Source organism: Petaurus breviceps, unplaced genomic scaffold, assembly GCF_028583685.1.
Source record: "Petaurus breviceps papuanus isolate PSGF00001 unplaced genomic scaffold, PetGlider_PUasm1.0 229, whole genome shotgun sequence".
Taxonomy (NCBI): domain Eukaryota; kingdom Metazoa; phylum Chordata; class Mammalia; order Diprotodontia; family Petauridae; genus Petaurus; species Petaurus breviceps.
In genome coordinates this window covers 38,862,859-38,875,207 of record NW_027185903.1, presented here as the reverse complement: position 1 = coordinate 38,875,207, position 12,349 = coordinate 38,862,859, and the positions used below count along the sequence as shown (strand labels likewise).

The window sequence follows — 12,349 nt, the reverse complement described above, 5'->3', positions numbered from 1 at the left end:
ACTTAATAAGATCATGGGATCATTGATCAAGAATTATAAAGAACCCCAAAGACCATCTAGTCCAACCTGATATTTTACAGATGAGGACAATGAGGCCCAAGGAGGTTAAGAATCTTGCCCAAGAGGGCGGGCCTGACCAGCCGTGGCCAGAGGGACCCCAGATCAGCAGCAGCTGTGGCCATTTTCAGATTTATCAACACATAGATTCGAAGGACAAAGTAAGAGGTCAGTGCAGTCTGGACTTTGGGACCAATAAGTGGGAGTGTATGGCTTTTGCCTCCCAGGGCGAGAAGTTGCTGAGACGCCTGGCACAGCCAGCCAGCGCCACGTGGCAGCTTCAGCTCCTGCCCTGCAGAGTGTAGGGGGACCAAGCACCACTCTGAGGGGTAATCACTCTTGCTTTAACCTGCTTGGATCTGGATTGCAGTCTACAGTGGAGGTCCTGGGGTGTGTGTCCAGCTTGCCAGAGCGTGTGGATACCTCAGAGAGAGCACCCATTTAATACCTCCGGCAGCTGAGAAAGCTCCTCTGTCTAGTGGCAGAGTCCTACTGTGGCAAAAAGCCCAGTGACTGAGGGACGACATGACCAGGCAAAGAAAACAAAGCAAACAGAAAGATTCCAACATTACACTCCTATTTTGGGGACAAAAAGGAGCAAAGCATGGAACAGGAGGAAGACAGGGAAGTCAGAACTCCTGCACCAAAAGCTTCAAAGGAAAATATGAGCTGGTTACAGGCCATAGAAGACCTTAAGAAGGAGATAAGAGAAGTGGAGGAAAAATTGGGAAGAGAAATGAGAACGATGAGAGAAAATTATGAAATGAGAGTCAACAGCCTGACTGAGGAATATAATACCTTAAAAAACAGACTGACTCAAATGGCAAAAGAGGCTCAAAAAGGCAATGAGGAGAAGAATGCCTTAAAAAAGCCGAATTTTCCAGATGGAAAAAGAATCTCAAAAGCTCACTGAGGAGAATCATAGTGTCAGAATTAGATTGGAGCAAATGGAAGCTAATGATTTTATGAGAAATCAAGATGCTATTAAACAGATTCAAACAAATGAAAGAATAGAAGGCAATGTGAAATATCTCATGGCAAAAATCACTGACCTGGAAAATAGATCCAGGAGAGAGAATTTAAAAATTATTGGACTACCTGAAAGCCATGATCAAAGTAAGAACCTAGAAATCATCCTTCAGGAAGTTCTCAAAGAAAACTGCCCTGATGTTTTAGTACCAGAGGGCAAAATAGAGGTTGAAAGAATCCACCGATCACCTCTTGAAAAAGATCCCAAAAAGAAAACTCCTAGGAATATTATAGCCAGGTTCTGGAATTCCCAGATTAAGGAAAGAATATTACAAGCAGCCAAGAAGAAATAATTTGAATATTGTGGAAACACAATCAGGATAACCCAAGTTCTGGCAGCTTCTACACTGAGGGATCGAAGGGCTTGGAATATGATATTCCGGAAGTCAAAGGAGCTGGGATTAAAACCAAGAGTCACCTAACCAGAAAAACTGAGTATCATGTTTCAGGGGAAAATATGGTCATTCGGTGGAATAGAGGACTTTCAAGCATTCTTGCTGAAAAAACCAGAGTTGAATAGAAAATCTGACATTCAGACACAAGAAGCAAGAGAAGCATGAGAAGGTAAACAGGGAAAAGAAATCATAAGGAACTTATCAAAGTTGAACTATTAACATTCCTACATGGAAAAACAATAATTGTAACTTATGAAACTTTTCTCAGTAGTTGAAGGAAACAGAAATATATATGTCTATATATGAGGGTATATGGGCATATGAATACATATGTGAATGTGTCTATATATGTTTACAGGTATACATAGACAGAGGGCACAGGACCAATTTAACAGGAAGGGATGATACTTAAAAGGTGAAATTAAGAGGTGAGAGAGGAATATAATGAGAGGAGATGGGGAGAGACAGAATGGGGTAAACTATCTCATACAGAAGAGGCAAGGGAAAAGGGTTACAATGGAAGGGAAGAATAGGAAGGCAAAAGGGAATGGGTCAACCTTATTCCCATTGAATTTGGCTTGAGGAGGGAATGAAATACACACTAGATAGGGTATCTCACCCTCCAGGAGAGTAGGGGAGGAAGGGGATAAGAGGGGGGATGATGGAAGGGAGGGCAGGCTGAGGGGGAGGGAAGTTGGAAGCACCCACTTCTGAAAAGGGACAGCATCAAAGTAGAGACTAGAACAAGTGGGAGGTAGGATAGGAGGGAGGGAAATATAGTCAGTCTTTTACAATATATCTACTATGTTATTGTTTTGCATTAGCCACACATGTACAACCTATGCTGAACTGCTTATCTTCCCAGTACGGTGACAAGGAAGGAAGGGAACGAATCTGGAATTCAAAGTTTTAAAATCAAATATTCAAATATATATATATATATATATATGTGTGTGTGTGTATATATATATATATACTATTATTAATAATATTTTACATGTAATTGGGAAATAAGATATACAGGCACTGAGGCATAGAGATCCACTGGAAAAGTCGAAAGGGGTATGGGAGAAAATATGGGAGAGAACAGATTGGAGGAGGGGATATCCTGTGGGGCTGCTATTTTGGGGCGGTGGGTAAGGGAAAAATGGGGAGAAAATTTGTAACTCAAAATCTGGTGGAAACAAATGATGTAAATCAGAAGTTAATACAGCATTAAAAAAAAAAATCTTGCCCAAGAACAAACAGCAAGTAAGTGGTAAGTAAGAATCAGCATTTGAACTCAGGTCCTCTGAGAGCAAATCAAGTGCCTTTTGTATGCTTAAATGTATGCCAAAGTGGTATAGGGGTGGGAAGGAAAGGTTAGGAGAAGGGCAATAAGTCTTGTTTAAGCTAGATTCCTGCAAAAAAAACAAACTGCCTTTATATTCAAAACAGATACATAGGAAAATATGTGCACAATTCACCATATCTCTCCATGACAAAATATAGCACACTGTGACTATGTAAATGGAGCATTCTAATCAAATGGAATGCATAAACTTAGCCTTGAAAGTTCCTTTCCCTTAAAGTCTTACCTGGAAAGACTCCCAGTCCTTTGTTTGCTTCCAGACTGAGGACGAGCGTTTGAGCTGTGATGCTAAAAATCTGTCGGGGTGCAAAGTTCAAGCCATCTGAAACCTGAAAACTAAAGCCACCAGACATTGCTCCTGTAAAAGGAAAGATGACATATCATCACTTCAGTTAATCAACAAAAACAAACTCCTGAAAATCATACTCTTGTCTGTTAAAGGCAAGAGTGAGGCAGAGTACACAAAGCTAAATATTGTTTTTTTAAAGATACTTTTTTAAAAAGATACTTTTTAAAAAGGCATAACTGAAAAGTATATATATGGATATATGTATGTAAATCTACATGTGTGTACATGTGTGCATGTAAATCTACATGCACGCAACACATATTTGTAAATGTTAGGGTAACAGTAGGGCAAGCAGTAAATAATGTAAATCCTTTGTGGTGAAGTCACTAGCACTGAGTAAGGTTTTAAAAATAGATTCACAGAATCTTCAGCAAACTAGAAGGCACCTTAGAGGTCATCTAGTCTAACCCTTTTATTATTTTAAAGATAAGGAAATAAGGCCCTGGGAAGTTAAATGATTTGCCCAAGGTCATACCGCTGAAGAAGGATTTGGACCCAGGCCCTGTAAATCCAAAACCAGTGAGTTTTCCAAGAACTTACATTATTTGAACTACAAACACAAAGCCAAGTAATGGCACTTGTAGGATAGAAAATGTTGGCACAAATAATTAGTAATAACAACTGAAAGCAAGAAATAGGGCAGGGGTAAGAGTAAAGGGGTATAGGGAAGATTATATGAGAAAATTTTAAAGATTGCCAGCAGTTCTAATTGTTTATTGGCCTCAATTTAGCTGTTTCTACTAAATATGCATGCCAAAGGAGATGGATAATCTCCCTTACTTCTGTGTGTGTGTGTGTGTGTGGAGTGGGGGGGGGAGGGATCAGTGATCTTTCCAAAGTTATAAATTAACATCTGAGCAAAACTGAATCTGAGAATGAGAGCCCAGATTAATGACTTCCTCCAGGAGAGCTTTACCAGCCTTGTTCCCAAAGTTCAAGTCAAAGAGAAAATTTACCAAAGTAAATATTTACATTATTTTCATCCTCTAAGAAATGCTCACTTAACAGCAGGCTTAGAAACACCATATTTTTGTTTTGTCTCATATGCTCACTCACTCTCTAGGTCACTGTGTGGCAAAGGCACCACCAGGCTCCATCATGAGCATGTATTTGCTTATTAAAATTATTTCGTGAAGGCGGCTCACTAGTCTAACAGGCCTCTCAAGTTCTCATTATCCAATCAAGCCAAGTTAGTTCCCCTGCCATATAAAAAGGTTATAGACTATTAAAAAATCCCATGTAAACTCAAAAGTTCTTTAATAAAAGTGAGAAGCCTGTATTTCATCTACCCAAGAACAAGACACCAGAGTCAAATGTTGTATTTACAATGTAAGATGGAGCTCAGAAGGTTGTATATAATGAGGCTTGAAATTAAAGTGACTCCTCCTTGTCATTTTATATTTGGGGCATTTTATGAATACAAAAACAAAATGGAGACTAGTAAAAAAAAATTATCTTAAGACAGATGCTGGAATATGATACCAGACACAACATGGTGTCCAGGCTAATTAGAACAAAAATGAAGGTAAAGGAGGAGATATGAAAGCAGTGTGGTTCTGTGACAGGGGAACAGATGGGAAATTAAGGGGGTACACAACCCCATCCAGACGCAAGCTTTCTGTGTGATCCCTAAGTAAGTCACTTAGCCTCCCAAGTCTTGATTTCATCAACCTATTTGGGAGGCTATGTGGAATAATGAATTAGATTAATGACAAAGCACTTTACAAATATAAAATGGTAAGGAGGCAAATGAAGAAAAACTCTTTTGCTGGGTGGCAGATAATGGATTGATGCACCAGTGGGTTGGCCAGCTGTTCTAAGCATCAGAGACATTTGTGGTTAAGAGCCAATCCATTACATTTTCAGAGTGAACATGAGGGTTGCTAATAGCATTCAAAGTGGGCAGACATCCATGTTTTACCTTCCTCAATCTCTCACTACCTTTATTTCCAACTGTTACAAAAAAAATGGAAAATGATCTTGTATCCTGGCTAAAAGCTAAACCGAATATTGACATCTTAAAATATTAGTCAACTCTGAAGGTTTTTAATTGGGAAGCTGTATCAAGATGCTTATTCAGGAGACATTTTTAAGGATTTAACATCTTGTGTGCATACAACATAATCCTGGGACAGCATTAATGCTACCAAGACCCAATGCCCCGTGCACCAGGATGCTGGCATCTTGGAAGCTATAAATACTGCAGCCTACATCCACTATGCATTTCACATCATGTTTTGGACTTTGGGTTACAGTCATGTTAGTGAACTCATGGTTAACAAAGGCAATCGAGAAAATTGTCCCGTCTTCTCTCATCTCACAAAAGAAAAAAAAATGGTTTAAGTTCTTTAAAAGTAAACTGAGTTTTGCATAAGTATAACATGAGCAAATCATTAATAGAATGGACAGGATGAATAGATAGTTGACTCTAGATGTCTTTGTTAATGGAAGGAAGCAGTAGCACAGATAATTCCCAAAGACAGATAATACACCCCTTGTATTGGGCTTGAGAAGTTGTTTTTACACATATTTGATTATGGTATATAATGGCCCAGGAATTTGCATTTTTAAATAAGGTAATAAAACACACCAATCTGACTCAAAATCCTTCCCTCTCTGCCGATTCTTCCTCCCCTCCCCTATTTCCACCTCCCGTTCCTCCCTCCTACCTCCCATCCCATCACTCATTTCATGCAGGGAATATACTACTTCAATTCTCAAACTAATTTAAAATGCTTGCCTAAAGTCAAGTTGGACTTTCTCTACAGACCAGTGGGTCCAAATTCTTAGGGTAAGGAAATAACTGTTTTGGTTTAAAAGGTTTTCTTTTCCTGCTGGTCATCAAAGTATTTAAATTAAAACTGGGGAGGGAAGGTAAATAATAAAGTTGGTAAAATTTGAATGTAAGTTTTGCAAATAACTCCCCACCATCCCCCAAAAAAACCCTACTGTCCATAAAATTACTAAAAATTATTGCATGGTTCTTGGTACAGATCCTAGAAAGGATTTAGGTGGCCTGTAGTCTTTAAGACAAAGACAGTTCTTAAGCGCTAGGTAAACATCCAATAAAAATGCATTTTAAAATTAAAGTAATACTTCCCCTTTAACTACATACCGGTGTGTACAAACACTAGGTGGCCTTCATTAATGTGAGCCTGGGTGAAATTCAGGATGCTTCTATTTGGAAAAGACTTCAAAGCCAAGTGACCATTGCTGGGATGGGTAATGGAGTAAAACAGTTCCCCAGGTGAGGAATCAATGTCTTCTGCACAGAGATCATTTGGGGTTATTTCAGTAACAGAATTCACCCAGACCTTAAAAATAAAAGCAACCACATATCTTGTATGGACTGACTCAAATAATCATTATATTTCTAAAATGGCAAACTGTATCCCTCCCCACTCCCAGATCAATGACTTTAAAATTTCATGGCAGAAAAACATTTTTTGAACCATGAGACTTTGAACCATGCAAAACACATGTCTAACCAACACAGAAACATGTCATGTGTTTTATCGGACATTTTATATACAGTGGGAAGTTTTAATTGAAGTATACACACTTAAGTGAAGGACACAGCATCACAGAATGACCACCTATGAGAGTTGTCCGGGGCCTTCATAGCCACCTAATCTAACCCATGAATGAATGGAATGCCCACCATGACATACCAGACAAGGCCAGCCTCTGCTTGAAGACTTACAAGGAGGGAGAGTCCACTATTTCTCCAGAGACCCAATTCCACTTGTGTTGCTGTTAGGAAGTTCCCCTGATAGCAAGACGAAACTTGCTTCTGCAACTTCCAACCATTGTTCCTGGCTCTGCCCTCTGACCAAATGAAATGTCTAGTTCCTCCTCCATGTGCCATCCCTTCATATATTTGAGGATGGGTAACATATCTTCCTCGAGTCTTTTCTTCTCCACACTAAGCATCCCCAATTCCTTTAACTGCTATCTCATGGTATATGAGATCCTTTGGAAGCCAGATGGTGCATGGAGTCAGGCAGACCTGAGTTTGAAGATCTCAGTGTGACCCTGGGCAAGTCACTTAACTTCTGTCAGCCTCAGTTACCCCAAATGTGAAATAAGGATAAAAGCATCTACCTTGTGACAATCGAATGATTTAATATATGTATAGCACTGTGCACAGTGCCTGGCACCAAGTAAGAACTTAATAAATATTTGTTCCCTAGGGGACTCAAAAAAATGATCACTCTCCTGAGCCCTGTGCTTTCTGCTCTGTAACCATCTTTCCTACCCAGATGTCCAATTACCTCTGGGCTTCTGAGGTAATTCAAAATGATATACATTTATTGAGAATTTACTAATCCTATTGTAGGCAACATAAGCACTGTTACTTAGGGAGTCCATGATCTTAACAGTGGCAGATGTTTCTCCATTTTGGAAAATTTTGGTCTATACCCTGGTACAGCTTGCATCATTCAAATCCCACCCACTACCCACATCCACTGTTTGCTCTCTCTGTTATATGAGTACTCCCCCTGCCCCATCCACTTTGTAGTTAGAAGATCCCCATGTATTTAATTGCTGGGTTCCAATTTGGGAAAATCTGGGGAAAGAATATTGGTGATATCCTATTACCCTGAAAACCTCCTGGGCCCCTTGGAGCCACTAGGGCACCTGCTAAAGGCCTTGTCATGATTCTCATAGACTTATGAATGAATTAAGCACTCGTTGTTTATAAGGTATCATGTCAAGTGCCGGGGATACAAATGCAAAAGAAAGACACTCCCCTCCTTCAAGGAAAATAAAATTTAAAAATTTAAAAAAAAGTGTTTGCTCCCTCTTTCTTCTCTTTACCATCCAAGCTGCCACATTTATTCCTAATACTTATCTACTATATATTCATTCCTATGTATTTATTCCTAATGAAAATTATGCTGTTAAAAAATGACAGCACAGGGGCGGCCAGGTAGCACAGCGAGTAAGAGCACCAGTTCCAGTGTTGGGATGACCTGGAGATCGAATCCCGGGCTCAGACACTTAGCACCCACCCAGAAACCCCTGGCTGTGTAACCTTGAGCAAGTTACTTAACCCCAATTGCGAAAGAAAGAAAGAAAGAAGAAAGAAAGAAAGAAAGAAAGAAAGAAAGAAAGAAAGAAAGAAAGAAAGAAAGAAAGAAAGAAAGAAAGAAAGAAAGAAAGAAAGAAAGAAAGAAAGAAAGAAAGAAAGAAGTAAATAAATGAATAAATAAATAAATAAAAGAGATGGCTTAAAAATGTTTGGGTCAATGGGAATATCAGACAGTTTTGGATTCTAAGAGGCAGAGGTAAAGGGAAGAACATTCCAGGTATGGGGGATGTAGGAGTGGGAATCCTGCACAAAGGCACTTGAGGGAAAAGAAAATGTCAAGTGTGGAGAATATCAAGTAGACTAGGTAGACTAGAACATAAGAGAGGATGAGAGGGAATGATGTTCAGTCCTGTCTAACTCTTTGTGACCTGTATCACCAAGACAATATTCACAGCACCTATGATGACTATGAGTATGCCATAAAGAAGACAGAAGCAAAACATTTATTCAGACACCAGAAAACTGAATTCCAATACCAGAAAGCCAAATCCCAACACCAGAAAACAGAATTCATCATAGCAACAAAGAAGTTAATACACCTTATCACTGCAGGAAGCAACACCATCCCAAAGTCTTCCCCCTGCTCGGGTCTTCCCACAAACACTCACAAGCCTGTCTCCTTGCCTGTGTCCTCCCTCTCCCTCCAAACTAACTGCTCTGACTCCCAGCTTCTCTCAGCTCTGCTCCACCCTTTCTGCTCTCCCCATTTAGCAAACTCCTCCTACCTCAGGCTCCATGTGATTACATTAGGCCTATTAAAGGACAGCGAAGATCTTCAAATTACCATTACACGACCCCATTTGGAGTTTTTCTTGGCAAAGATACTGGAATAATTTGCCATTTTCTTCCCCAGATACACAGGATTAGGTGTTCTGCCCAGGGTCTTCCAGCTAGTAAATATCCAAGACTGGATTTGACCTCAAGAAGATGAGTCTTCCTGACTCCAGACCAGGACTGGCACTGTGAGCACTATGGCATACATACCTCGCCATCTGATTTATGTGACTTACCTGAGATCAAAGAGATAAGTAGAAGTGAGATTTGAACCCAGGTCTTCTGATTCTAAATCTAACCACCAGATTAGAGATTTAGAGCTGGAAGGAAGCTCAGATGTCATCTAATACAACCCCCTTATTTTAATGTCAATCCATCAACCAGCATTTATTAGGGTCCAACTATGTGTGCTATGTACCAGGTACTGTGCTATGTGCCAGAGATGCAAAAAACAGTTCCTGCTCTAAGGAAGACCACAGTTCAAGAGAGCAGACAGCATGCAAGCAAATAAACTATATATTTAAATATATATAAAATGCATATCATGATATTATATATTTAATAGAGTATATATATATATACACATGTTGCATATAACTATATATGTGATTATCTATCATATATTCCACCTATATGTGTGTATACATGTGTATATATGTGTGTATAAATAAATAAAAAACAGATGGTTTATTAGGCCCTTTCCACAACTCTAAGATTCTGTACTGGGTCTGACTATAAAGTAATGAGGGTGTGTGCATGTGTGTGTGTGTGTGTGTGAGTGTGTGTGTGTATGTGTGTGTGAGAGTTTGTGTGTGTGAGAGAGTTTGTGTGTGTGTATCTATGTCTCTGTGTTTCACAAACATATTTTCTACTGTCAAGGTCCCATGGAGTCCCATGATCTCTAGAACATGCTTGCCAGATAGAACAAGGAAGACTTCAATCCTTTGCTGGATTCTGTGCTTGGAACCTCAGCCTGCTTTTAGATTGCACAAGACTTCCCTCAAAGGCCAGTAGAGCAAAGGAGAAAACAAACATATTCATGTAGGGAAGGCCACCTAGGGAACCAGATTCGACAGAATTGCTCAATTACCAGAAAGTCTCATCTCACTCTCTTGCTCACAGTCTTAACAACACAGACAGCTCAGCCTGGGCTCCCCCTGATTTTATATGTTGCCTACAGAAAGCCTCATAGTGGGAGAGCACTGAGACTCATTAAGGGAACTGGCAGCACGGCTTCCTCCTTGCTCTCATAGTTCAAACTCTCTACCTTCCTGATTATAGTTACACAAATAGCCAAATGAATGCTTTTCCTCAAAATGTATATTCCCATTACCCCGAACATTTTTTAAGAATAAAATTCATTTTTATTTTAAAGTACCCCAAACATTTTTAAGGCATCTCTTTTGGAACTGCCTTCAGGGCCAGTTTATAAGCTTCACAAAATCAGTCTTTATCTCACACCTCTTTTTTTTCCTTTTTTACAATACTCAACATCTCCTACCTTCTTCACCAGGATTATAGTTGAATGATTTTTGACAGTTTCCAGAAATCACCATTTGTCCTCAAAAGATGAGTATTTTTTTTTTGCAATGGTTTCTTTTTTCCTCCTTAATAGAAGTTCAGAAGAAAAATAAAATACACAGGATTAAGTTTCAGAAACAGACACTCAGAGAAGGAGAAGAAGGAATCATCAGCTTCTGGATAGTCTTGGACGAGTTCAGCAAAGGCCAGATCTGCCCACATGCTTCTCATGGTCCTGAAGTCCATGCCAGTGACAGAAGGTGAGCATTTTCTATCTTCAGAAGAATGTACTACAAGACTCTCAAAGACACATGCTCAAAAGCCACAGTCTAATCACCTGAATTATATAAGTAGCATTTAGGTTATTGTCAGTTCCAAGCAAATTGTTAGCAAATCTTTCTAATTGTTGGGCTGTGGAATGCAAGGCTCGTCACCTATCATTCACATGGAATAAATACATACTAGAGTGCTTCTGTCTTTTGGGGGGAGGAGAAAGGGGAGCAGAAGAGGAGGGAGGAGGGAGGAGGCCAGATTTATGAGCTCTTTGTTACAGAGAACACTAAGTGAAGAAACTCCTCTAACAATGCAGAGGGACTCCAGCTCTACAAAAATAAATTTTTTTAAACAATACCCTGGAAGAGTTGCCCTGAGGCACTGAGAGGCTAAAGAACTCATCAGTTATACAAATGGTATATGACCAATGCAAATCTCGAACTCATACTTCCTGATTTTGAAGCTGACTCTTGGTTCTGTATCTCTTAAAGGGTCTCCAAGTCACTGGGGATGTGGTTTAATTTTTAATTGTAATCAATCCCGTTAAAGACAGCTGCTTGAAAAAGAAAAAAAAAAACAGCATTCTACCTAACAAAATCCCAAGTCTCCTCACCCCCTCCTTTCATCCTACAAGAAGGCTTTCAAATCCAATTCAAATATCTTATCCTCACTTGTTTGGAAACTCACATGGATTCTGGAAACTGTTAATACCATGTCCTCCCAACTCTACTCCAATGACTGGCAGAAACTCATTTTTTCCAAGGCTACACACAAAAAAACTAAATGAAGTATGTTTTCCACTGCAGGCCCTCTACTGTGACACTATCTTCTTCACCCTTCTTGCCCCAGCATACAACCATTTCCTTGTAACGAAAGGAAACCTGCACCCCTGAACCAAAGAATCATAAAGCACTATTTTTCATTCTAATCTCTCCAGAAACACTTACCTCATTTTATTTTTTTTTTAAAGCAATTGGGGTTAAGTAACTTGCTCAAGGTTACACGGCCAGGTGTTTCTGGGTGGGTGCTAAGTGTCTGAGCCCGGATTCAATCCCAGGTCATCCTGACTCTGGGGCTGGTGCTCTTACTCACTGTGCTACCTGGATGCCCCTTACTTACCTTATTTTAGAAGCTCAATCTATCATCCACTGCAGTCCTTCACTGATACCTAATTTTCATTCTAATTCCTACAGAAACACTTAACCTATTTAACTTAAGTAGCTCAATTTATCCTCCACTGAAGGCCTTCTCTGATGCCTCACTGTAGTCTGGAGGTGATCTCAAAGGTTCTGCAAATACTGCACGTGGACTGGCTGGTCCAACCTATCTGGAAAGGAATTAACTATGGGCCCAGTAATGGAATATGGGGTCCAGTGATGGAATATGTGTTTGTCATCCTAGGAACAGACTAGTTAAGTGTGGAGAAGTTTATTATCAGAAACGCAATCACCAGGTGATTGTTTCTTCCTTCCTTTGTTTCTATACTGAGCCACTTGCTAAGCCAC

At 39.7% G+C, this 12,349-nt stretch overlaps 1 protein-coding gene across 2 annotated transcripts in view; it reads right to left on the bottom strand.

Moving 5' to 3' along the window:
• LOC138167536 (chondroitin sulfate proteoglycan 4-like) overlaps window positions 1–12,349 on the bottom strand; it is a 112,512-nt gene that overhangs the window by 36,834 nt on the left and 63,329 nt on the right. For both annotated transcript variants that reach the window (XM_069096518.1, XM_069096520.1), the window contains exons 6-7: window positions 6,297–6,495; window positions 3,059–3,190 (exon numbers count right to left, since the gene is read on the bottom strand). In XM_069096518.1, the coding sequence (XP_068952619.1) occupies window positions 3,059–3,190; window positions 6,297–6,495 (331 nt within the window). The remainder of the gene's footprint in view (window positions 1–3,058; window positions 3,191–6,296; window positions 6,496–12,349) is intronic.